Source organism: Hylaeus anthracinus, unplaced genomic scaffold, assembly GCF_026225885.1.
Source record: "Hylaeus anthracinus isolate JK02 unplaced genomic scaffold, UHH_iyHylAnth1.0_haploid 18266, whole genome shotgun sequence".
Taxonomy (NCBI): Eukaryota; Metazoa; Arthropoda; class Insecta; order Hymenoptera; family Colletidae; genus Hylaeus; species Hylaeus anthracinus.
In genome coordinates this window covers 1-25,315 of record NW_026534771.1, presented here as the reverse complement: position 1 = coordinate 25,315, position 25,315 = coordinate 1, and the positions used below count along the sequence as shown (strand labels likewise).

The 25,315-nt window shown below is 36.8% G+C and overlaps 5 protein-coding genes across 5 annotated transcripts; 3 read left to right on the top strand and 2 right to left on the bottom strand.

Annotated features, from left to right (window-relative positions):
* Positions 1 to 8,681: 8,681 nt before the first annotated feature.
* On the bottom strand, positions 8,682 to 14,522 carry LOC128892788 (heat shock factor 2-binding protein-like). Its single transcript, XM_054153336.1, has 7 exons — positions 14,444 to 14,522; positions 14,029 to 14,243; positions 13,680 to 13,873; positions 13,454 to 13,565; positions 13,255 to 13,359; positions 12,916 to 13,181; positions 8,682 to 11,323 (listed from the first exon to the last, which is right to left on the bottom strand). The coding sequence occupies exons 2-7, from the start codon at positions 14,083 to 14,085 to the stop codon at positions 11,002 to 11,004; spliced, it is 1,056 nt and encodes a 351-aa protein (XP_054009311.1). The 5' UTR covers positions 14,086 to 14,243; positions 14,444 to 14,522; the 3' UTR covers positions 8,682 to 11,001.
* A 379-nt stretch (positions 14,523 to 14,901) lies between these two features.
* On the top strand, positions 14,902 to 18,278 carry LOC128892789 (delta(14)-sterol reductase TM7SF2-like). The gene is made up of 9 exons (XM_054153337.1): positions 14,902 to 15,069; positions 15,331 to 15,491; positions 15,574 to 15,757; positions 15,835 to 16,115; positions 16,188 to 16,551; positions 16,628 to 16,926; positions 17,002 to 17,255; positions 17,323 to 17,447; positions 17,515 to 18,278. Exons 2-9 carry the CDS (start codon positions 15,342 to 15,344, stop codon positions 17,796 to 17,798), a joined length of 1,941 nt encoding a protein of 646 aa, XP_054009312.1. The 5' UTR covers positions 14,902 to 15,069; positions 15,331 to 15,341; the 3' UTR covers positions 17,799 to 18,278.
* Positions 18,279 to 18,431: 153 nt separating this feature from the next.
* Positions 18,432 to 19,557, top strand: LOC128892792 (proteasome assembly chaperone 1-like). The gene is made up of 5 exons (XM_054153340.1): positions 18,432 to 18,625; positions 18,709 to 18,788; positions 18,860 to 19,023; positions 19,096 to 19,291; positions 19,360 to 19,557. The coding sequence occupies exons 1-5, from the start codon at positions 18,528 to 18,530 to the stop codon at positions 19,542 to 19,544; spliced, it is 723 nt and encodes a 240-aa protein (XP_054009315.1). The 5' UTR covers positions 18,432 to 18,527; the 3' UTR covers positions 19,545 to 19,557.
* LOC128892790 (cyclin-K-like) lies at positions 19,558 to 22,060 on the bottom strand. Its single transcript, XM_054153338.1, has 7 exons — positions 21,750 to 22,060; positions 21,318 to 21,543; positions 21,057 to 21,188; positions 20,823 to 20,986; positions 20,586 to 20,758; positions 20,345 to 20,494; positions 19,558 to 20,277 (listed from the first exon to the last, which is right to left on the bottom strand). The coding sequence occupies exons 2-7, from the start codon at positions 21,534 to 21,536 to the stop codon at positions 19,880 to 19,882; spliced, it is 1,236 nt and encodes a 411-aa protein (XP_054009313.1). The 5' UTR covers positions 21,537 to 21,543; positions 21,750 to 22,060; the 3' UTR covers positions 19,558 to 19,879.
* An 808-nt stretch (positions 22,061 to 22,868) lies between these two features.
* LOC128892791 (ribosomal protein S6 kinase alpha-3-like) lies at positions 22,869 to 25,309 on the top strand (the record flags this gene model as incomplete). Its single annotated transcript, XM_054153339.1, has 9 exons — positions 22,869 to 23,264; positions 23,372 to 23,569; positions 23,852 to 23,933; positions 24,103 to 24,263; positions 24,337 to 24,443; positions 24,518 to 24,695; positions 24,771 to 24,936; positions 25,017 to 25,172; positions 25,256 to 25,309. Coding segments are annotated over exons 1-9 (1,231 nt in total), but the record flags the coding sequence as incomplete, so codon positions are not given.
* Positions 25,310 to 25,315: the final 6 nt, after the last annotated feature.

Sequence of the window (25,315 nt, the reverse complement as noted above, 5' to 3'; positions counted from 1 at the left end):
GAATGCTGTTATTTAATTGTATTCCTATGTTAAGCTCTAATCATTTTACTGACTAATAAATATTGTTCAATCTACGCCTCTTAAATATTCTTTCTACATCCATCTCTGTCTACTTGAAATTATCTGTATTCTAAGCAATTTTGTGAAAGTTTCTGAAAAGGAGTTAATTGGTGAAAACCATTCTGAAGAAAAACGAATAAAGAAGAATATTAAAAAGAAAATGATCACAGTGTAATACAATGCCAAAAATTTAGGTTACAATTCTATTGTAAACACTTGTGAACAGTGACTATAGCGGATGTAGAAAGTATTCATACACCAATCAATTTCCAAAAAAACGATGTAAAATAGTAATTTATTAACATACTTTCTATAAACAATGACATTCTCTATACTCTCGGAAATCTCTAGAATAGATAGATTACAAAAAAAAATAGCTATATATGTAAGTTGCGAAATTAACGAGAAAAAAACAATTAATCGATAGAAATGTTGAAGCAATAAGTATTCGTACAACTGTTTAATTTTTAAAATTTCATTAAAATAAAAAGCAATTTTATAATTATTGCAACTATTCCAAGCGTCGCATTAACTAAATTATTAGTTATTCGAAGTGGGATCTTCTTCAATTCCTCTGTTCGAGCCATTTTTAAAAGTACTTTACTGAAAATTTCATGCTTTCTAATTCGTACGGAGCAATAAACTAATGTGTTTACGTTACAAACTCTACCGTAAATGGTTCGTCATAAAAATCGTACAAATACTTATTGCTTCTATGCTTTTACCCACGGTTCACATTTTTTTGTTGATTTCACAAATTATATTAACTAGTAAATGTTGGTTGGACTATATCTATCTTAGAGACTTCCGAGAATACAGTGGGTGTAGAATGTATTCGTACACCGATCAATTTCCCAAACAACTTTTGTGTGAAATTGTAGTTTCTTAATTTCTTTTTTTTTTATAATCAATGATATTTTACATCTTCTCGGAAGTCTCTAAGAAAAATATAGTCGAAACAATGTTTACTAGTTAATAGAATTTGTGAAATTAAGAAAAAGATGCGAAAAGTGGGTAAAAATATAGAAGCAATTAGTATTTGTACGACTCTTATAACGAACCATTTACAGTAGAGTTTATATTATAAACACATTAGTTTATTGGTCCGTACGAATTAGAAAACATCAAATTTCCAATAAAGTACTTTTAAACAGTTGTGCGAATAGTTATTGCTCCAACATTTCTTAATTAATTAATTAATTAAATTGTTTTTTTCTTGTTAATTTCGCAACTTACATAAATAGCTACTTTTATTTGTAATCTATCTATTCTATAGATTTCAAAGAATATGTAGAATGTCATTGTTCATAAAAAATAAGTTAATAAATTACAATTTTACACAGTCTTTTTGGACATTGATCGGTGTACGAATACTTTCTACACCCACTGTATATCTATGGCTTAGCTCCAAAATGGCGCTGACCAATCATTAATTCCCTGATTCTTATTAGAGTATCTCGAATTTCAGTTAGAGACCCTCTTCTCTGATTTCAATGAGCGAAATATGTCCTCTGCATCGACGTTATTAATATCAGAGGGGCCGTCTGCAGCATTGCATTATCAATGACTCTCCCGCGACACGCGGGCCACTTTCACTCGTCCGTTTCGTGATTAACCCGATCGTGTATTTTCTTATTTACCTTGAGATTCCCGTAGCGATATCGCGAACGGTGCGTGAAGTTTGCCGTGGATGCATCGCGAGAATTTCGAGGCTAAGCGAAAATTGTGCGATCGTCGAACGACGAAAACACGCCCACTAATCCGCTCGTGTCGTTTCTTTCTCGATGCCGAACGAGTTCGCGCCGGCTCGAGGCTGTCGTTGCTCGAGAAATCGTAACAGACCACGTGCTCAGCTTTTACTTGAAATCGGTGATGGGCAAAACCGTAGGCTTCGAATAAATCTGAAGTTTGCTGATATGTTTGTCTCGTTTCTTTCGTTGGAAAATGTTCAAAAGAGGAAACGAATAGAACGAACTACAGATTTATTCGAAGCCTACGGTTTTGCCCATCGCTGCTTCAAATGTATAACCCTCTATAACCTAAATTACGTTTCTTTGCAGTTCCGTTGATACTTCAACAATGGGATTGTGTTCTAAGACGTTGAAAGATAAATTTTGATAAATGTAACCTTTCATCCTAGGCGTGAGAGACTGTAATTAATGTAAGACGGGAATTTAATGACATTGTTTTGGAATAAAAGTGTTAGACTGTACAATTTTACTATGCCATAAGAATTTTCAATTAGCCAAGATTATTTTTGATAAAAACAGAGCCGATGTTTACTTAACTTCATTAATTGCTACGTTCCTGGATAACTGAACGAAAATACAGTGGGTGTAAAAAGTATTCCTACACCGATCAATTTCCAAAAAAAAAACTATGTAAAATTGTAATTTATTAACTTAGTTTTGATAAACAATGACATTCTACATCTTCTCGAAAATCTCTGGAATAGATAGATTACAACAAAAAAAAATAGCTATTTATGTAAGTTGCGAAATGAACAAGAAAAAACAATTAATCGATAGAAATATCGAAGCAATAAGTATTCGCACAACTGTTTAATTTTTAAAACTTGATTAAAAAAAAGAAATTTACATTAACTTATAAGTATTAGGTTGTCTCAAAAGTTTCTTTCGCTTTATTAATAAGTAATACATTCACAATATTTTATGTTTTACGTTACATTACTGAACCGTGCACAACATGAAATTGTAGTTTCTTAACTTCTTTATTTTCTAATCAATGATATTTTACATATTCTCGGAAGTCTCTAAGATACAGTCCAACCAACATTTACTAGTTAATAGAATTTGTGAAATTAACAACAAAATGCGAAAAGTGGGCAAAAGTATAGAAGCAATAAGTAAAAAAAAAGAAATTAAAAAACTACAATTTCACAGAAAAGTTTTTTGGAAAATTGATCGGTGTACGAATACATTCTACACCCACAGTAGGTCGATGATTAAAAGCTAATTTCAAATTAAGCTACTATATGGTTCGTCAATCTTCTAATGCCGCATTATCAGTGATAACCAATAGTGGGCAATAAATCTATCGAATTTATCTTTTTGGAAAGTTGATACGTACCAATGATAGGAATAGTAAAATAATACACAGAAACTGTATGTACTTAACGAGGTCCACGACTTAAGACACACACATAGGTTATAGAATATCGCCATAGGTTCGCGCGCTTGGGGGTTATAAAGGCGTAAGGGCGCTACCAGTCACGTACACCATCTACACACGATAAACGAACTAATTACATGAACTCTATAGAAAGAAAGACAAGCGGACTATACACACAGGATACTAATTCGACATCTGTTACGATCTCTGTCGCGCGCAGGCATACGCGGAGATGCTAAGCGGAAAAACAGCGAGGAACGTCGTGAAAACGATGCGTCGTGAGAAGTTTGAAGAAGTTTGCTTACGTACCTTGTTCTTTGGCGACATCGCGCGATGGCAAGGATCGACGGGTACGGTTTTATCCGCCAAATGAAGATGAATACACCCTCGTGGTGAGCGAGTGAACGAATGAGAGGGAGAAAAAGGAGATGGCGGGACTCGCGCCACCTGAGTGGACAGCGTCCAGGCTACGTGTACAAGAGACGAGCGATATGAAAATGCGCGCTGCTCAACCACCGGCTGACTTATCGCATCGCAGACGTCAAGTCCATCCGATTCCCCACTCTGTGGGAATCTCCATCTCACTCCATTTCCCCTTACCGAGTCTTCTCCGTGTTCTATCGTCTCGTTTTGCTTTATAGCCCTCCCTCTTCGTTCCACTGATATATCCCTCTCTGGACGCCTCTATCTTTCGCTCTTTTCTTTGCGAACGCGACTACCAACCGTCTTCCTTCCGCTACAGATTTCCACGAGCGGCATTAGTCACGCTGTCGCACGTATTCGAACGAACAAAGCGATCTATCGATAGGTACAAAGTTCTAGCGCGCCCTGATACACTCAAGTATGCGCCAGATATCTGGGCTACATCTATTCCCTTCCTGTCCACCATTCATCCGAGTTTCCCATCCGTCAACGATCTACCTCTCATTGACATTCGTAGTAGTAATCGTAACTTCCTAACCCTGTTCCCTTTCGCTATTATTGGTATTCTTTAGCACGAGCCTCGAGTTATGTTTATTATCGTAACTTCTTCGACCTCGTTGCTTCTTTCTTCTATAATCTACAGCTATGCAGTGATACAATTTTTAAATGGTTGTTATGGTTACGAAACAGCAAGTTCGAGAATGTTACATCTATTAGATTGTCCCAAAAGTTTCTTTCGCTTTATTAATAAGTAATACATGTAAAATAGTTTATGTTTTATGGTACATTACTGAATTGTGCACGATTCATTTTGCTCCATTACTGTTACAACATGAATATCTATGAAATTAAATTGTCTATTTATAGAAACACGAGCACAGAAAATAATTGAGTGCAACTCGCGAAAGAAACTTTCGGGACAACCTAATATAAAGAGCAACGCCTCGAGATCGAACAAATTCGCTAGGATTCGCGATCAGGAGCCATCCCTACCATTGTTCACGTTTCTTCGAGTGATCGACACAACTGTGGACACAAAACGCTGCTAACCAAACTACGCCCAATTGTATCCTATGACAATTATTTTTCTTACTAACTTTTATTCTTTAACCTTTTCCAGCTATTCAACGATCTCTCTTACCAGTGGTTCTCGTCTCGATAAGTGGCGAACCAAGAATCTCAGATATCGTACAAATACTGCGATAATGAATTAATTGGGAAGACCCGGAATGACAATTACCCCTTTTCCTAACTCTAATTAATTTCTATGCGTTCAAAACTTGTTATAAATTATTCTTTTACAGTGGGTGTAGAAAGTATTCGTACACCGATCAATTTCCAAAAAAAACTATGTAAAATTGTAATTTATTAACTTCTTTTTTTATAAACAATGACATTTTGATAGATTACAAAAAAAAATAGCTATTTATGTAAGTTGCGAAATTTACAAGAAAAAAACAATTAATCGATAGAAATGTTGAAGCAATAAGTATTCGAACAACTGTTCAAGAGTACGTTACTGGAAATTTGATGTATTTTTATTCGTACGGAGCAATAAACTAATGTGTTTACGTTACAAACTCTACTGTAAATGATTCGTCGTAAGTAGACTGCCGATCTTTATGCATTTATAGGAAATTTGAATATGCAAGAAAAGTAAAGTTCAAAGTAAAGTTGATTCAAAGTAAAATTCTTGTTATAATATTTGCAGAATAAAATAAATTCCTATTTACGTTCAATTTTTATAGGCACGTTGGCGAAAATTTTATTTTGCATAAAGATCCGCAGTCTAGTCATAAGAAACGTACAAATACTTATTGCTTCTATACTTTTACCCATTTTTCGCATTTTTTTGTTAATTCCACAAATTATATCAACTAGTAAATGTTGTTTGGACTATGTCTATCTTAGAGACTTCCGAGAATATGTCAAATACCATTGATTACACAAGAAAGAAATTAAGAAACTACAATGTCGCAGAAAAGTATTTTGGGAAATTGATCGGTGTACGAATACATTCTACACCCGCTGTAGATGTCTGGAGCGTGCCTATCTCTCCAGCTACTCGGTATATGATCGAGAGCGTTTCGTCACGGGAGTTCTAGAGCAGATGCGCGAATATGTGTGTTTTCCGACGAAAATAGAGCGCCAAATCGTAGCCTTGGTTACTCCTACTTCACGACGTAGAATTCTAGAACTTCCAATGACTCCTCAAAGGCAAATCCTCATCGGTAACCATCGATGAATGAATCGAAGAACGTTTGTGTGTGGGATAAACTCTGTCCAAATGGTCCATCCTACCCCACTGCTCTGCACAGAATCATTTAAAGGGGTCCCATACCATTTATCACAGCGCGTATATGTGGTAGAATGGCTTTAGGGGCTACGGTCTAGGCTAGCTAGAAGGCCTACGAAGATTAACTCGAAGCAATTCGATGAATTCGGCCAGCAACCATGAAACACTACAAGCTTCTGATATCTACACCCTTGTAGTAAACAGCGGATTAACTACTTCGCTATCTAACGTTGAAGTAGCATCGGCGATCTACTTGTATCAATTCAATAATAATTAAGGCGACTGGAGAGAAAAGTTTTTCAGAGACAAAACATCCGAACAATTTTGCTCTCGTGATAAACGATGCTCTCGAGAATGTGATTTTCCGATGCGAAGAAATTTATTTCGAAGAAATCGTGCGAGACAAATGTATCCCTGGAGAGTAGGAGAGTCTAGGGATAGTTTAGGCACGGGGGCACCTTTAAAATTACTATAGCGACGTGGCTGGGGCAACTGATCGTTCATTTTCCGTCTATTTTCACTCGAACGATTTTCACTATGTAGCGTCGCGTAACTATTTTTCTTAATTATTCTAACTCCTCTAAAGTGTTCCAATTTTCTTTTACAGTAAATTTTTAAGCTAATTGGATTGTTCTTAACTCAAACGATTTTCACTATGATGCGTTGTATAACTATTTTGCTTAATTATTCTAATTTCTCTAAAGTGTTCTAATTTTCTTTCACAATAAATTTGTAAGCTAATTGGATCGTTCTTTATCATTTTTTCTCGATTGTTCGAGCTACAGTGATATGGCGTTCATCGGGATTTGGCATTAAAACTTATTCAGATTATAATCGTAGTGTGTTCGATATAACCCTATCCATGGAAGTGGGGGGATGGGTGATGTGGACCATATGCAACTCTAGTAGATTACCTATAGAATCGTCTAAAAATTGCGAATTAAAAAGTACTATACATATACAAGTACCAAACCACCCCTATAGTTCCTTGTAACCCCACCTATGCAGGGGTGAGTTGATACAACCTTCCCTTATCTTACACTAATAATACAAAATTCCAAGTTTCTCGATGCTCAAACCAACAAATTACACAACCTGAGAGTACCTAATTTATCCTCACCGAGCCTTCACAGCATCCCTTAAAGATTCTAATTCAAAAACTCGCCAAACCATCCCCGTGAGATCCGCCCATGCTCCTCAAAGGCCAAGTGATCCAGTTCAACGATAAAAGCTGGTAAAAAAGCGACTTATAAGAGAAACTCACGATATTATTGGCCGTAGTTTTGGGGTGTATTTGCAGGCCATCGTCGTCACCGATCTGCTCCCCGATCTGCTCGCGGCTGTTGGCGGGGCCCATGTCGGCGCCGCGGCGCCTACCCGGAAGTCACTGTCTTAAACCGGTCTAGACACCCACAGCCACCGATCCCGGTTGTCCAGCGTCCCCGGGGACGAGGAACTACGCGAGATCGCCGCGATGACACCACCTTCGGGGGGTCCGGTGCGCCCCGCTCCTCTACACACCCTCCATCGGCGTTTTATGATATCCTGGAAGTCGCAGCTGCTCGACGACAGCTCCTTCCGGGCGTTTCGCGACGTCCCTCAGTCCATTGGTGTTCCACCTCGACCACTGGTGATCCCGAACGATCCACCCCCGTAGTCCTGAGGACGCTTACGTCGAGCCGCGTTCAAACGTCGGTCATACGGTCCGTAGATTATTTGTGTCCACCCCCGAGATACGTTCGAAACTTAAATAGCCATCGATAAGGTGACGTTACGGTGTCACCTTACACGGACACTAATTTCTAAACGTTCGACAACCTCTCGACAACGACGACCAGGGGTATTCCTTCGCTCGCACAGGGACGAGTCCAAACGAATTCGATCCCGATTCGCGCCTCGAACAGCTCGAACGAGGAACCGACGCGATTTTTATCGAAACCCCCCCTCGCGATTTACTCGGATGGCTTTCCACGGTACCGTTCGCGGAAAGTAGACGTGTACGAAAATCCTTGTCGAAGTAGAATTTTCTCGCAGACGATCCCGCCGCGGGTGGGTCGCGCCGCGGCGCCCCGGGATCAATAAAACGACCGCCCGGCCGTCGCCTTCCCTAGGTCCTGCCTGCCTGCCTGCCGTGATCTCCCGTTTGCGCGACGCCGGACGTCGCGACGCGTGCCCCCCTCCCCGCCGCTCGCTCCTCCTGCCCCCACTCGTTCCCGTTACGTACGGACGCCGACGACGAGCGCCACGGCGCCGGCGCGATCTCTCGTCGCGCACGCCCCCACGCGATCCGTACCCACGAGTCTGCGCAGGTCGATTATCGACGCGATAGCTCGCGTCGGTATTACCATGCGTCTATACTTTGCGGGAAGGGGGAACCTTTTGGCATTTGGAAGGACGCGAAGCTCGCTGATTGCCTTGTAAAGAATTCTTCGTGGATTCGTTGGGCAAATTTTTTGGACATAGACACCATGGAACGTAGAATATTGAATTTAACGATGTCAGTTCGAGAAAAAGAGTCCTTTTTGGAAAACCGTTGTGTTTTTTGATTTTTTGAATGTTGGTTCATTACATTCATTTAATTCTTTCGTTATGTTACTTTGCATTTGCTTAGAGACCCCTCTGCATCATTCTTTGGCGTTCCCATTAGTACGAGGCCCACTGGTCCCCCCTGTAGCTCGGGTACCTCGGGATTGCTAAACCCGTACTGTTGCTACATTGTACAATTTAAACGTAGCTACAGCCCCTGAGGGATGATGTAGGGTTTATTATAGTTTGTCGAAAAACTCAACGTTTGAGCGTATAACTTAAGGGTATCCTATGACAAAACATACACGTTTATATGCAAGTAGTAATTATACATACGTATACATACATATACATATATTTATGTATACTTATACATATATAGAAACTAACTAACTATGGAAAATTTGTTCTCGGAACGGGTCGATTTCAATTGGGCCGCTCGAAATGGCCATCAAATGAAAGACACCATAGAAAGCTTCAAATTCAAAGCGATAACTCGTCAAATATTTTCCTATTCATTTTATTTTGCAAAACCCACCTGAGCTCCAACCAGTCTAATCCGCGAGATAAAGAAACATTTTTTTTCCATATCTTCTGTGCATACAAAACAATATGTATTTGCTCAGCGAACCGAAAGATTACGGCCTTATCGGTTTATCTTGGTCAAACGCCGTGTAAAGGCGATCAGGATTCTGGTTTGTTTGAATGCGAAATTAACTTCTTTCTTGATCGTACTAATTGCACCTGCATGGTCTTTCGTTTTTAAGAAATATCCTAATTGTATGTACGTTCTTCCTACCACGGTAATTAAGTCACGGTATATCTGATTATAACTTTTATCACGTAACGAGACTAAACTTGATGTAATCGACACGTGTCGACACATCAATCGCGCGTATTGACAAGTAACTAATCGTTTGAAAACATTTCTTAGAAGGGTTTTATACAAAGTATCAGTATCAAACGTATCAAAACACGTCTCTGTGCTTGGATTACCAAGCTGTTTAAATGTACGCTCTTCGATACAAGAAAATAAAAACCTGGTTAAGTCGTTGCTTGTAATTACTAACAAAACTATTCCGATACGCTATCGTAGCTAAACTTGTAGTCATTGATTATCAAAGAATATCCAGTGTACTCGTTTCCTACTCTCCCAGGTACGGTAACCCTGACTATAGCGTTTGCATTCGATTTTACTAGCTTCATCGTGCCTATAGAACCGGGTCAAACTTATAACCTTTCGCTGTACCCCAATGAACGTTCGACACGAAAAGAAGACATTGTCTACATTCCACCAGGAATAAAAAGAATTGATCACCATTTTGGCATTTAACGTGGTGCATTCGCCTGGACCTGCAACCTGGCGCATATGCATCGATCTCGATGGGATCGATTCAACCCACCGGGTTAAGAAGTTGCAGGCGTTACGCTACCTTTTCAACGGTTCCCCAGCTGTAATCTCATGCGCTGGTAATTGCCGGTTTATCGAGACGGGAGATCGCTGGAAACTGCCAAGTACACGTTCGTAACGTTGCGCACGTGTAAATGTTTTCGCCGGGGTTGCGACTCGGAAACGAGTTACCGCAGCGTTGTTGTGGCGTTGCCGCAACCTTCGAACCCGAAGGCCACCGATGCACATTGAAATTTAGAGTAACGCGTCGAGCGTTTCTCTATCGATGCGTTTCTCGTGCCAATGTCGACTTTCCGTCGCAACGGTTCATCCAACGAACAAAGAAAACGTAACTACAAAATCAATGTTTAAAATAAATATAAATGTACACGTGTTGGACGCACGTGTTTTCTTCGAGTAGCATTGTACAAACTAAAGAATACACAATTTCATCGAACGTATAATGATTTCAGTTAAGCTTGAGTAAATTTAGACACGACTGTGCTTAAATACGCGAAAGATATCGATAAAAAATGTTTTAGCGCTGGTTCACGGCTAGCTGCACAATAACAGTACGCGTAATCGATTTGGCCCGTTCCACACGCTGTCCCACGCAATTGCTTTTATTTCATAGCTACATAAGGCAGATCGATATTCGACAGTTCTCGGACCTGTCACGAACATGTTCCAAGGATACACTGATGCTTGACATGGCCGCAATTACAGTCGGAACGTAACGTGTTGCTTCAGACGAAAACATCGTATAAAGTGTGTTTCTACGATTGTAAATAATCGGCGTCGTTTTGTTGAAAACGCAAATGAATCGATGACATTTGTGGAATCCCGTCGACGACGTTAAGCTTACGTAATAAGGGAGAGTTGTCGTACCTGTTCAATTTCTTTGTTATTCTAGCGGACACAATCTAACTGTAAATGTGTGAAATCGTCGACTAATGAAAAGTATAAGATGGAAAAAATTACTGATGATGAATTTCCATTTTAGTATAACCATTCTAAACGCGTGACCTTTACGAGCTTATATGTATACAAATGTGTCGATACACTTTTATACGAGTAGATTCATCCTAGAATATTTTACATAGAAAAATAAATAGATTCTGCCAACTCTTCCCTAGATTAAAATCTACACATAACTCTGATTGGCAAATGTTATTTAATTGGAGGTTACGAATTTCTTCGCGTCTCTCAAGTGTTTTACAATCTGCTTGGCGATGGCGCTCATCTCGTTTTTGTTCGATGTTGCAGTGTCCTCTATTTTGTTTATTGGTAGAGTAGAAAGCAGATCGTGGATGTATTTCGGATTGCTAATACCATATGTAATCGAGTGGAGAACCTGCAGGCAGAGCAATTGTATTTCGTCCGGTAGCGAATTGTTTTTCAAATAGTAGCTCAATACGTCTCCTACTCGTGACTCGAACAGATGCTGCAAACCGGTTTCATTCATACTGACGTTATACAATGTCATGAGCATCAATCTGCAAACAAAAATCCGTCGCGATTAGAAACGAAAGAAAATCAATAACGCTGTCAAAGTGGAAGTTATTGGCCGCTCAAGGTCATTTAGTTATCATCCCCACCATGTCTATTCTATCACTCTACTTTCTGTTCCCTGGTGCCTTCCTCCTCCCCCTTCGCCAACTTTAAGCTTTGGAACCAGATACATCAACAAATCCTTTCTGCAATCTAACCTCTTTAAGTCGAGATGCTATTCACTTTTCTTTGTAAGTTCTCGATGACTTAAAACATAAACAAAAGTGAACTCGAAGCTAGGTATACAGCTACTTGACGTCAACAACTCGAATTTATGTAAATTGACCTCTTCAACTCGAAACACGATCTAGACATCAATCGACTGTAATTTGATTCCGTTTCGTTTACATTGTATTGCCTTGTGCTACATGGCGTTGCCTTATGTTGCATTGATAATGCCATCGATTTTCAAAAGTACAACGCGTTAGAGTTAATCGATTAACACGTCGACTGCCACACTAATACTCTTAAAAATTTCTACTGCGATTAAATTTTATTTACTGACTATTGGAGACTACATAATCAAACATTTATTGTGGTATTTATTTTTGTAACTTCATCGAAATTCAAATATTTCATATAAATTCATTTTCTTTGATATTTAACTTTCAAAATTAATTTGTTTATTTCTTCAGTAAACAGCACTGTCACTTATATATGGATGACACGGCGGTCAACGTGTTAAACAAATCATCGACAACGATTAAAAACGTTAGTCGAATACATTAAATGAATTCTTTGGTTTAGGCATATTTTCACATAGATAACGAATAACAAATAACGTTTTATCTAAATCTGAATCGTTATCTTCCTCCAAATACGCCCAATTCTGCTGGACAATGCAATCAAGTTATTTGACGAACTCTCGAAAGTACAATCTAATTAGTTTCCCAACTTTCAAGATACATCTTGAAATTCTCAATGTTTTCGACTCGACACTGCAGAATACCATAAATGTGATAAATTGCTGACGATTACTTTAACCATCCATCATATCTGATTTACGATTACGTAATTTAATCGCCAATCGTCGCGAGTGATTAACAGTTAATTCGATCGTCAATCGTCGCGGGGGATTAACCATTATTCGTTTTAATCGCGACCGTCAGGCATTACTTTAATTAAAATTCACCAAACGCTAACCTACAGATAGAGGTTCTCTATCTTTCAAACAGAGAAAGAAGCTGACGTTAAATCGGAGTTGCTTTGCGTGATTCACACTTTGCAGTCAGGAAATTTACCTTGAGCGTTTGAAATGTATTTTGTCCAGAGAAACGAAAGGTTCCAGTAAACATAACCACGTGACTGCGACAGAATTCTCATTGGCTCACTGTGACTAACAACCAAGGGTGTATCACAGGACGCTTAATGGGTATCAAACACGAAACTTGGCAAATAGTTAAAACCCAAATAACAGGGTCCTCATTAAAATATTATCGTAGAAAAACTTTTCTAATGAATTTGAATTTATTTTGGCCACTTCCGTCCCGTTGAACAAAGTATAATAAATGTGTAAAATAGTATGCAGCAAGCTCACCTTTGCAAAGAAAGGGAACCCTGCGAAAGAGGCAGAGTGGGCATGAGCTTCACCATCTTCTCCACGAAGTCTCTGCCGTTAGGATCGGTAATTAAAAATTCACGCCCCTCTGGACTCGCAGATATATTCGACACGATGCCCAATAGCCCAATTATGAACTGGTATTCTACGTTACTGGTGGGGGGGAAAGCGTTCCGATAAGTATTTATAAATGCAACGAAACTTCCGTCCGTTATCGATAAAAATTCACCAATGTTGTGCTGAAACTGCAATGGAACAATTACAAAAGGAACAAAATCTTAACTACGCATAATATGATCTTTAAAAAATCATACACACCGAGGAAAGCCATACATCGACGATTTCGCGAAATCTGGAAGCACGCCAAGTCAGGTTTCCCAAAACTGCTCCCAAACTTGTGCAGTACGTGCTCTGATTTAGTATCTAAAAAAAGAAAAAAAGAAATGAATTTATTGATTAACCAACCAACGACAATGTAAATTTAAAAAAGTTAGCTAGTTATAAATTGTCAAATTACTTGTTCTCTTAGGTACTCTATCTCATCTTGGGCTTTTTTATTCCCCTCTATTTGTTGCTGCAATTGCGTACGCAATCTCTCGCATTCCTGTTCCAGGCCAGATATTTTCTTCCTTTCCTCTGCGCATAACGAAAGGAAAATTTATTTCTCAAAACTAAACGATTGCTACATTTTTTCAAAGTGAAATTAATTGACGAAACGCCATCTGGTAACCTGGATGGCGTACGTGCCTTCTTTGTTCGTTTCGTCGGTAAACGACTTCGGAAACGAACTGATGAGATGCTGCGTCTTCTGTTCGTTTTCCATGGTTAATTTTTCCAGATCGAACTCTAATCCAGAGTCGATCAGCGCTTGAGGGACATCTTTGATAAAGTTGTGAATATTGTTCTTCACGGTAGTCAAGGTGGTCTCCACGGAAATCTAAAAAAAGAATTTTAGCGCGTTAGCATTGCGCGGAAATGAATTTCCTTTTGGAGTTATTTCCGGTTGCATATTCATGACGTGATAACCACAGCGCGCGGAATTGATAATGTTAGTTTAATGTTAACACGTCGCGATAGATGTCATGCACTTACTAAAAATTGTTCCTCATCTTTCAAATTTGCTTGATCGGCAAGCGCGTTCGTGTCCATCTTTACTCGATTGAATTTTACATGTAAATAATTACTCTCTAGGATTATGGGATTGCAATGAAAATACTGGTGCGATGATGGCCCTTTCGAAACTTCACGTTGTATTGTGTTAACTATCGTTCACTTTTGGTGATTTTACGGAATTGTAGATCAAAGTGCTAGAATTTCAAAATCTCTAGATATGGAGGCTTCTCATAGCAAATAATTTATCGCATAAAACGTTGGAAACACGCACTCATGTACAATGAACATATATTTTGCAAAGTCATTTATCAAAAAGTCCATTTACTATTTTTACAAGATAATTACATATTTTAGAAGATAAAAGAAAATGAATTGAAATTGAAGTCACTTTTACCTTGTCAAACGTTGAATAAAAACTAATTCTCTGTCGTGTAAACGTGCCCAAATCGGGACCCAAATTGGCGGGAGAATATACCAGTGAGGGATCAAGACGTACGAGGGCCTGGAGCCCATTCCTTTGAGAATCTCTGACTTTTCTGAAATAAAATATTGTATTAATGAAATCGAACTAAGAATTATAATAGAAATTAGAAATATTAAAAATGTAGGGGCCTCAAAGTAAAGCTTCTTAAGCCAAATGGCAAATTCATCCATACCACTATCTTTTTTCATAAAATGCAGCCCCCTGTTGTTATTATGCATTTGTCTCAAAGATGTTCTATTTTACAAGCGTAATGAATAGTTTTGAAAGTATCTATTACTCCAAATTTGATATTTATTCCAATTTATTTATATCGAATAATACAGATAAATTCAAACATCGTTTCCTTGTAAATGCATCGTAACGCGTCAATTATCTAGCGTGGGCTGCATTTTATGCATCTCCGAACACCGTGGCGTCTTCCATGTTATGATGCAAAAAAAAGCGTTAATTATAACCTCACGATTAGAAGCTGTCTTATTTTTAAACCAGCCAGAATCTCATTACAAGATATTGCTACTGACTGTGTAAAACGACGGGTAAGTTGTACAAATATGTCGTTTAATAATACCATACGTTAGAGTTTAATTCATGATTCCTCTTGTACATGACGGTATTGCAGTGAAAGAATTCCATACAATATTGAATCTATTCTTCGACGTGAATTTGATAACAGTGCTATATAACTCTTTTATGAATGAAACACATTTTGCATACACAGTGAAAAGTTCTTTGAATATTTGATGCATTTACCTGTTTTGTTACATAATTATATTTTAAAGGTTAGTATCGATTTGCAGGTATAATAAAAATGAAGTTTTCCGAAGGAGATGTTGTACTTGCTAAACATCCAGCCACAGCTGAGTATCACGTAGGAAAAATATTAAGCGTGAGGGGCGAACAATACAAAGTCCAGTTCGAAGCAGGCAATGAACATAGTGTTCATTCCAACGACATTAGAGTATTCTTTTTTACTGTTTTTAATGTTTAATTCTAAAGTATGCACTGCAGGTGCTTGATTTTGGAATAATTTAAAATTCTAGGTGAGCAGGCCATCTCGGAGTGTGACAAGATCTAGAAGTAAGGGCAGAATGAGTCCCTCTCGATATTCTCCCAGCAGAAAATCGCCGAGCAGACGTTCACCTGGAAGACCTGCGTCATCTGTGAATAGAAAACTAAGGGGCAGACTTGCAAAAGTTACCATACCACGAGTAGAAGTTAAGAATGGTAAATATACAGTTTATAAGTAATAGCATATTGTATTGAATTATACCATTAAGTAATGCAACTGTTACCATGTGTAGATGTACCCAATGATGAAAATATTGTTAGCAAAAAAAGTATAAATGACAATGACAGTCCTATGGAAACGCTCCCTCTACAGTTTCGATTAAACGAACTTGGAGTTACGCGTAGATCGATGAGATTGTACTCTGCTACACTGAAACCTGAACCAGACCATAAAACGATTACATTGACGAGAAATATTAACAGAGCTGCCTCGCTTCCTTTGGAAAGGAAGAGTCAAGTGCTTGACTTTATTTATGACACGAAAGAAAGAGGTCACTCAGTGCAAAGAGATCAAGTAAGGTTTTCTCTATACAGTATTTATTATAAATTGAATTTGTAATTTGTGTTTATTAGTACTTTGTTTCAGACTCTGTTAAAACGACTGAATTACGAAGAAGATGTGAAATTAGATTCACAAGTAATAGAAAAGCGCGAAAAAGAAATAAAAATGATCCGCGAACCACAAGAATGGGGAGGATGGTTTGGCACTCTTATTCTTATATTCTTGACACCCATGATTACGATATTACCACAACTGATGTGTACAACAGATCAGTGTAAATTTGAGTATCCTGATATACCCACAGATTTAAATTCTTACATAAATTTAAAAGCTTTTGTTACATACTTGGGATTCTTTTTATTCGTGACTATCGTTTCGATCACTCCAATCGGAAAAAAAGTTGATGGACCACAAAGTAGAATTGGAAGATTGCAATATCGCTTAAATGGTAATTCTCCATAGTTTTCGAATTTTTAGCTATTTCGAAGAACGTTTAAGCGAAATTGTAACTTATTCTTTTCCAGGATTTTTGTGTGCTCTTTTATCGTTAATTATATTTATCACTTGTATATATAAAGAATTCGAAGTCGGCGATTTTATTATAGAAAATTATATACAATTTTCGATCAGCGGTTGGATACTCGGTGTAGTCTTGTCATTATTGTTATTTATAAAGGGAAGTAAAGCCCCAGTAGCAAATCTCAATATATATGGATCTACAAACAGTGTGATCTACAATTTTTGGCAAGGAAGGGAAATAAATCCACGAATCGGTCCATTGGATATTAAAATGAACTTTTTCCGCACAGCCATGATAGCTATGGTAATACCTTTACCAAAAATGTTTACACTTACAAAAGCATAAAGTATACCTCGTATGTCTACATTAAAATTTCAGATTATCATAAACTTGGCTATCGTCACGAAAGCAATCGAAGAAGCCGAAAATTATAGTATAGAACACCTCAACATGAGTGTCCTACTAGTTGCCTCCTTACAAATAATTTATTCAATGGACGCACTTTTCTTTGAGTCTACAATTTTGACGACTTTCGAAGTAATGTACGAGGGAACTGGTTATATGTTGTGTACGGGTTACATGCTATATCCATTTTTACCCACTCTTACGACTAAATACATGCTCTATCACAAGTAAGTGGGAAGGGATAAATAAAAATATCAGAAGAAACACCAACGAAACTAAATATTTCCTTTTTAGGGAACAATTCAACTATTGGCTTGCACTTCCTGCAATCGGTTTTATAATTGGTTATTTATTGTACAGGATTAGTAATTCACAGAAAAATGAATTCAGAAAGAACCCCTTGTCACAGTCATTGCCTCGTAAGTAATTAAACCATACTTTTAGACTAATACGTGTTTTGAAATACTTATTTAGATTATGTTACAGATCTTGACACTATTCCCACGATTCGTGGTAAGAAGCTTATAGTATCTGGATTGTGGGGTCACGTAAGGCATCCAAATTACTTGGGCGATATAATTATGTGGTGGTCGATTTCGTGTACAAGTTTGGCATGTGATATTCTGCCTTATTATTATGCAATTATGTGCACCGCATTGTTAGTACACAGAGCAATAAGGGACAATGAACGTTGTAAAATGCGTTACGGTTTAGCTTGGGAACAGTACATCTCACGTGTTAAGTACATGATTTTATATCGTATATTTTAGACCAATGTACACACAATATATGTAAGGTATTGTTAGATACCAAATTGTGTCGCAAAGTTGTACCTTTAAATCATCTGCAATGCTCATTACTTTATAGAACAATTTTAATATGTTTATGTATTAAATAATCAACGCGAGGGCCCAATAATTAAGGAGATCTGAAAACCAAAAAGAATGACAATGAAATTTAATATTAGTTTTAAGTGTACAATTTATTCACTTTTTTTTTTAATTTCTAAGATAATGAGAGAAATGCTATTTTAGAAAAAGATAAGAATTATCTATATACAAAATGTTCATATATTGGTAGGACCTACTCTAGCACTAGAAAACAAAAAATGTTCGTATGTTTATACGAATTTCTATTTTATTGTCTTCTAGTAGACATATTTCTATAAAAAAGACATTGAATAAAAATTGTTATACTTTTATACAGATATGTATAATCAACAATTGACAAATAAATAATTTTTCTAGCAATGCATAGTTGTAAAATTATACAAACAAACCAATAAATGAAGATGTATCAAACGAAGTTGTCGCTGTTTTTACCTGCTTTATGTTTATTTCAATAACGAATCATTTATCATGGAAATTTATTAAAATGATGTCCAATTTCAGCAATCTGTTGCGTTTTTGGCGCGTAATATGACAGCATGACAATGCAGTAAGAGCAGTGTTGCAAGGTTTTGTTTCACAGCAATCTTTGACAATTTCATTAATATCAAAATGGTATCCTTTTTTGGCGAAGTAGTATTCCCAGTTTCCAGAGCATTTTGGGATGGGGATGACGAAGGTGGACCAAGTGAACGTACAGGTAATCAATTGTAAGTTGTATGTTCATTTGACCTAACCTCTTCGCTGTAAACATTCAACAATTTTTGTTATCATCTCTAATATGTATCTTCAGAGAATTTTCTCTTCGATGGCTGAAAGAAAAACCAGTACGAATCGAAACGTTAATAGTGGTCGAAGGCAAAATGTTACTCGGTAATATTTGTTTACATTTGTCAGCGTCTATAATATCGATAGCGTTATAAATGTTTCTAACGAATTTATAGATTTCACGAGAGAATGTTTATGCCAAAATGCAGAAGAAGTGTGCCTTGTAGAAGATGAAAATAAAACGAAAGTGTGTATAATTTACCAGATTAACGACGAAGTATATCTGTGCATCGTATCTCCACAGTTGGACATCAAATTTTCTGGAAAACTTGTGGATAAGGCAAGTATATTTCGCTGAAGTATATTTATATAAAATATTACTACTTTACATTAACATTACTGATCTTCTTAGATGTCTGAGATCTTGACGAATTCAAACTCTACAATTTGTGTAACGTGCCACCATGTGTCACAATTCAAGTGTAAGAACATACCAGCCACACCATCTTTTCTAAGAATGTTAGCTACAAAAAGTGGAGAGAATGTTTGTAGTTTAAAAGAGCCCCTATTAGAACAGCCTAACATTGTACATGGGGTGGCAGCAGGAGGTGGGTATCCAATAATGCACATGTTTTCAGATATAATTTTAATAATAAAGTTGTATATTTCTTTTCAGTTTTGTCATATGCAGAATTCATGGAGCTACCTGCAGTTTTATACGTTTTGTACATAGATAATTTTGTATTGGACTCGGTGTCCGCGGAACCTCTTTTAAAATTATTTACAGCAATGAATTGTACACTGCGTAATGTTTCATTTGGTGGAAAAAATTTTTTTAGTAAAGGAAATCTTTATATTTAAAACTGACCATCTGTTATCTTAGAAATTTTGTTTACTTAATTAAGATAGATATTGATAATACAAAAACTCTAGACTCAAGTTCTATCATCGATAGCAAACCTTACATATATACAATATGTACAAGACTTATTTAGTATTCTTTCAATAATACTAATTTTAAAATAATGAAACTTAAATTAATATATACTATGTTGCTGATCAAGAATTTATGCCAATATGTTAAGAAAAAGAAGGCCTCACGACCAGAAAGAGTTACTTTTTTTAACATGTTGGCGTAAATTTTATGATAACACATCTGTAAAAATTACGCTCTTAGTATCATAAGTTTCCATGTGTTAAGGTTGCGGTGGATAATATGTGCGCGGTGCGGACGCTGGTGGTACTGGATTATTTGGAGCGAAGTATGACGCATTCGTAGGATAAGGATATGGTTGAAAGGGTGGTTGGGTTGTGGTAGGAGCAGGTGGTGCAGGTCTAATTGTACTTGTCGTACCAATATGGTGCATAGGTGGTGCAATATGGTTCATTGCATTCACAGGAGGGGGAGGTACGGAAACATTTGTCGGAGGAAACGCTGGTGGATAGGTGGTACTGTTAGGTGGGAAATTAGCTGGATATGTTGGGAAGTGTGGCGGTACATCCATTGGTTTTACTGTGTCTGCAGCATCAGTAGTTGGACATCCATTCGCGGAAACTGCAACTCCTTCGACCTTGACTGACTTTCCTGGTGTAACTACAATATAACAAATAAAGGGGTTTATTTTTTAATTACTACACTAACGAAGCATCACATCTCATACCGTTTGGTGTAGTAGATGCTGATGCTTCACCGGGAGGCACTGGTACAGCTCTTTCTCTACACGGTTCGTTGGATGGCGTCATAGGGGGAGAATCTGGCGGTTTTGCATTATTAGCTTGCGAATATAAATCTAATACTTGATGACATATATCTAGAAAGAAAAGAACGAGATGTGTGTACTATGAAATTTTAAGGTTTAAACTCAAAACCAATTTTAAGTACACTTTCATGGAGTTAGAAACCTTCTAGAAGATCCATAGTAACATCTTCAACGAACATGTCCCACCAACGTAAGTGTTTCTGTTGTCTTCCATTCCAGTCGACCACTTCAAATTTACTAAGTTTCCCAGCTAAATACATGAGTGCAACAGCTATAATTTCAGGTTCCCATTGCAATGACAGTGTCGTGCATAAACTGTGTGAGAAAGTAACAGACATGTAGACACTTTAAGTGTTAAGTAGTATTATATTGTTATTACCTGTCATTAACAAATGTCCAAGCCATTTGAACCATCTTTTGTAGTTTATTTTTATCACCTTTAAGACACTTTGCATACTTTAATAAGTAGCTATAAGGATGTTCTACTTGCAGATCAAATTTAATAGTTTGTAACAAAATTCTTTCTAGTGTCATCACCTCTTCCTATGTAATAGGAAGTATTGTAATAGTAACATTATTTAGTACATTAACAAACATAAATTGGAAAACCTACTTTGGGATCTTCTCCAAATGTTGTAAATTTTTGTTCAGTCAATAAAGTTTTTGCTGTTTTAATAATATCTTTACATTTCTTTGGTGTTTCTTCTACTTTACCTGCCAGGAACAAACAACAGCATGCGGTCACCTAAGTAACACCAAACACAAAAAATACATGTAAGTGACGCAACAGCTATTTGTTTGATAAAAGTTATGATAATAGATGTATATGAATATAAACTATACAATCTATTATCAAAGAATTGAAAGTACTCACATATCGTGGAAAGTTCTTAAATGAATGAAACATATAGAATCTATGGAAGTAAACAACGCCAGTAGCCATTGTATTGTAACCTAAGTCCATTTTTGTGCCTGTGTCTATTATGAAACGTGCACCCTCTTTCCTGTATCTGCACTCTGTCTCATAATCGATCCCATCCTGAATCGATGGAGTGTTTCGCAGTTCCTTCTTCTCATAATACCAGCATGGCATTTTCGTACTTGAAAAGAAATACTGACACAACTTTACATACAATGTTTATATGTTATTAATTATTTTACAGAATGAACATCTTTTCGCCACATAGAAGTTCTAATGAATATAATAATTAATAAAAAGAAAAACTGTTGTAAATAATTAGAAGAAGGAGAAGTGAATGATAGTAAAATTGAATTCGTCTGAACTTGTATAGGTTAGGATAATTACCGATGCGAACAATGTTCCCTTCTTTCACTTGCTTATTCACTTGCCTATTTTTGTATATATATCACAGAAACGGCTCAATTCAAAAAATAATTCTACAGTTTATGGTGTTAACAATTTCAAAATATTCGTTATGAATTTATCTGCAGTTAACTTTTTCACAAAAACATGCAATGATGCACTGCGTGAACATAGCTGTACTTCAATGTTCTGAATCAAACATATGATCAAACATGAACAAAATTCTTAACCATACTTTATTACAATAATTAACATCTATTTGTTATTTTTATTGCAATTTACTGTTCATTATTTCATTAAATCTATTATTTTTATTACATGTAAAATGTATCGTTAACCCTTGTGAGCAAATCACGTGGTTATTAGAGTCATCTTCTTGGTAAATGAATCATATTTCGAATAACGAGTAAGAGATAAAAAAATCTCTTATTTGTTACTCGATTAATACAAATGACGTTTGAATTATGGAATATTTTACATTTATTTGATAATATCCAACTATTTTAGTCGAACAAACATAATAAACATAATCCTGATTTACAATCAAGATTTACTACATTTAGTACATGACATTACTTATCTGTAAATATGTTTACATTCGAAGATAAGTTTGTAGCCTATATCGATACCTTATCAATTAGTCATTTAATCCTACATTAATCAAAATCTAGTTCAGGTTTTCTCTGAAAAGAGACCTGTTCTGAATTTCTGAAAGTCGTTGTATATCTGAAAAGGAGTGTATAGCATCGCGTAAAATTGATCACTTGGACATTTAGTTTATGCGTGTCTCGTTACGAGTACAGTAGTTAGTCAGTCGCCCGAGTATTTAATTCGAAGTACAATCAAGTACAATGTTTACTAAAGGACTTGCAAAAATCGTTTCTCCAAATTAAGTGTCATTATTTCGGATTCTTGCTAACAGAAAATACCGTAAGAAAAACTTAAAATAATCATAACTGTTCTCGAACAGTTTCAAATATATTAATTAATTTCGCGACATGTATCTGTGATTCATATCTCAGCAACTCGATGGTTTACTTTTTTTCCCCCATTGTTGATTGTTGACAGTTCAATCAATAACGTATATGTAAAGGTGACTTCTTAGCTTAATTACTGAACAAAACGACTTTGATATAACGCGATTCCTATTCATGATACGTATATACACTTTGCTTATCGTAATATCGTGCTTTATATAGATATTCCATCAAATATACGTGTGTTTTAATTATATTCTTCGTCGTTTTCTACGAAGTTTATTGAAAAGCAGCCATTTCGCTTGGTTTTAAAGCAGGTGCTTCCGGTGTTCCGTGTCCACATTATCCGTGGTCTCGGTTGTGTAAATTAAACGCAACTAAATGTTAATTTATGACGACCGCGCACGCGGGAATATTCTACGACAACGTCTACAGTTTCGCGAACAATAACGCGACATCAAGTATAATGCCGTTGGCGACTCTAACAGTCCCTTGGTCCGAGCAACATGTAAACGAGAAGGTAATGTTTACATGTCAAAACAACTGCCTGGTTTTTAAATGATTCCCATTCATGAAAGTTAAATTACAATTGAAAGTTGGAATACTACAATATACTTCCTTCTTTAGCAATCTGTAGAGATTCTTCCAGCAGAGGCTCAAGAGGAAGCGATGATCACCCAGGGAAACGTGGTTGAACCACGTTCTAATGGGTGCTCTGAGTCCCATGAGATTGAACTACGTGAGGTAGTACGAGATGGTCATGAGAAAGCAGACCCATCTCAATTTGAGCTTCTCAAAGTTCTCGGTCAAGGTTCTTTTGGAAAGGTAGTTAAGTTTGTTACGTGTTGATACATAGAGGATGGGAAGCCTGATTGAGTAACTAGATACCATGGATAGAGACACCAACTGCAACACTTTCAGAAGATTAAATTGCAACATTTTTCTAAAGGAATATATATGGCTGCCATCCTTGATGTATTAAGCCTTCCAATATGGAATGGTTAGACGCTAGATCAGTCACAGCAACCAGAACCCATATTGAAAGGGTTAAGAAGGAATTAACACGAATCTAGGTGCAGTTTTTACAAATAAAATTCTTGGGTTTAGGTATTCTTAGTGAGGAAAGTTGTCGGTAAAGATAGCGGGACACTTTATGCCATGAAAGTTTTGAAAAAGGCAACATTGAAAGGTGTTTATTGAGTTAAATGTCTGAGAGTAGCTCTGAAATGTTTAAATCAACAACAAATATCTAAACAGTTTAAGTATAAAATGTGAAGATTATTTTCAGAGCTATTCTCTTCTTACAAATTGCTTTTCTCTTTTGTTTAAAGTGATCTAATGTTCCAATGTTACCTTAGTTCGGGACAGAGTTAGGACAAAGATGGAAAGGAACATACTAGTGGATGTTGAGCATCCATTCATAGTTCGACTACATTATGCATTCCAAACAGAAGGCAAACTTTATTTAATTTTAGATTTCTTAAGAGGTGGTGACCTGTTTTCAAGATTAGCTAAAGAGGTACGTTTTAATCATTGAAATTGATCTATTATGTTAATTGTTATTGCACAAACATTTATCTTTATCATTATAGGTAATGTTTACAGAGGATGATGTAAAGTTTTATCTAGCCGAACTTGCTCTTGCACTGGATCATATACATAAACTTGGAATTATTTATAGAGATCTCAAACCAGAAAAGTTTGTATTTAATTATTTATCAATAAGCATCAGTAAACTATGCAGATTTGATGTTTTTCTTTTGTTTAAAATAGTATTCTACTGGACACAGAAGGCCATATATCTTTAACTGACTTTGGTCTGAGCAAGCAACCGTTAGACGATTGTAAGGCGTATTCATTTTGCGGTACGGTAGAGTATATGGCGCCTGAAATAGTTAATCGAAAAGGGCATTCGTTTGCTGCTGACTGGTGGAGTTTTGGTGTTCTTATGGTTAGTCGTACCGCGAAGAAACACATTCTAACTCCAATCTTTATGATTTGCGAAGCATAAACTTTCAATTTTCAGTTTGAAATGTTGACTGGAGCTCTGCCATTTCAAGGTGCTAATCGTAAGGAAACAATGACGCAAATATTAAAGGCAAAACTTAGTATGCCTCTTAACATTTCACCGGAAGCACAGGCGCTTCTCAGAGTACTATTTAAGAGAAATCCCGCAAACAGACTTGGATCTGGTAATCACTCACGCTCATCTTTAAAGATGGGTTGTTTCCTTATAAGTTAATTAGTTATATTTGTTTTATCGTCACTTTAGGCGGAGTGGAAGAAATCAAAAACCACGTGTTCTTTGCGACAATCGATTGGCATGCTCTTTACAAAAAAGAGATAAAGCCTCCCTTCAAACCAGCCGTTAGTCAAGAAGATGATGCATTTTATTTTGATAGTGAATTTACATGTAAAACGCCTAAAGGTAACATTGGTGAATAGTCTTTCTAACACTTCTTGCTATTCGTTAAGGAAATACACCGATCTCAACGTTATAAAATACTTTAGATTCTCCCGGGGGACCACCAAGCGCTAACGCTCACGAATTGTTTCGTGGGTTTAGCTTCG

What these genes read in the sequence shown, in the direction of transcription:
- LOC128892788 (XM_054153336.1), bottom strand. Translation starts at nt 14,085, where the DNA reads ATGGACACGAACGCGCTTGCCGATCAAGCAAATTTGAAAGATGAGGAA. An exon ending in TAGAGTACCTAAGAGAACAA is followed by an intron (nt 13,360 to 13,453) that starts GTAATTTGACAA and finishes TTCTTTTTTTAG; the next exon opens with ATACTAAATCAGAGCACGTA. An exon ending in TCGATGTATGGCTTTCCTCG is followed by an intron (nt 13,182 to 13,254) that starts GTGTGTATGATT and finishes GTTCCATTGCAG; the next exon opens with TTTCAGCACAACATTGGTGA.
- LOC128892789 (XM_054153337.1), top strand. Translation starts at nt 15,342, where the DNA reads ATGAAGTTTTCCGAAGGAGATGTTGTACTTGCTAAACATCCAGCCACA. An exon ending in ACGAGTAGAAGTTAAGAATG is followed by an intron (nt 15,758 to 15,834) that starts GTAAATATACAG and finishes TACCATGTGTAG; the next exon opens with ATGTACCCAATGATGAAAAT. An exon ending in CTTGTCACAGTCATTGCCTC is followed by an intron (nt 17,448 to 17,514) that starts GTAAGTAATTAA and finishes ATTATGTTACAG; the next exon opens with ATCTTGACACTATTCCCACG.
- LOC128892792 (XM_054153340.1), top strand. Translation starts at nt 18,528, where the DNA reads ATGGTATCCTTTTTTGGCGAAGTAGTATTCCCAGTTTCCAGAGCATTT. An exon ending in GAACGTACAGGTAATCAATT is followed by an intron (nt 18,626 to 18,708) that starts GTAAGTTGTATG and finishes ATGTATCTTCAG; the next exon opens with AGAATTTTCTCTTCGATGGC. An exon ending in ACATGGGGTGGCAGCAGGAG is followed by an intron (nt 19,292 to 19,359) that starts GTGGGTATCCAA and finishes ATTTCTTTTCAG; the next exon opens with TTTTGTCATATGCAGAATTC.
- LOC128892790 (XM_054153338.1), bottom strand. Translation starts at nt 21,536, where the DNA reads ATGCCATGCTGGTATTATGAGAAGAAGGAACTGCGAAACACTCCATCG. An exon ending in TTAAGAACTTTCCACGATAT is followed by an intron (nt 21,189 to 21,317) that starts GTGAGTACTTTC and finishes GGTGTTACTTAG; the next exon opens with GTGACCGCATGCTGTTGTTT. An exon ending in TACTATGGATCTTCTAGAAG is followed by an intron (nt 20,495 to 20,585) that starts GTTTCTAACTCC and finishes TTTTCTTTCTAG; the next exon opens with ATATATGTCATCAAGTATTA.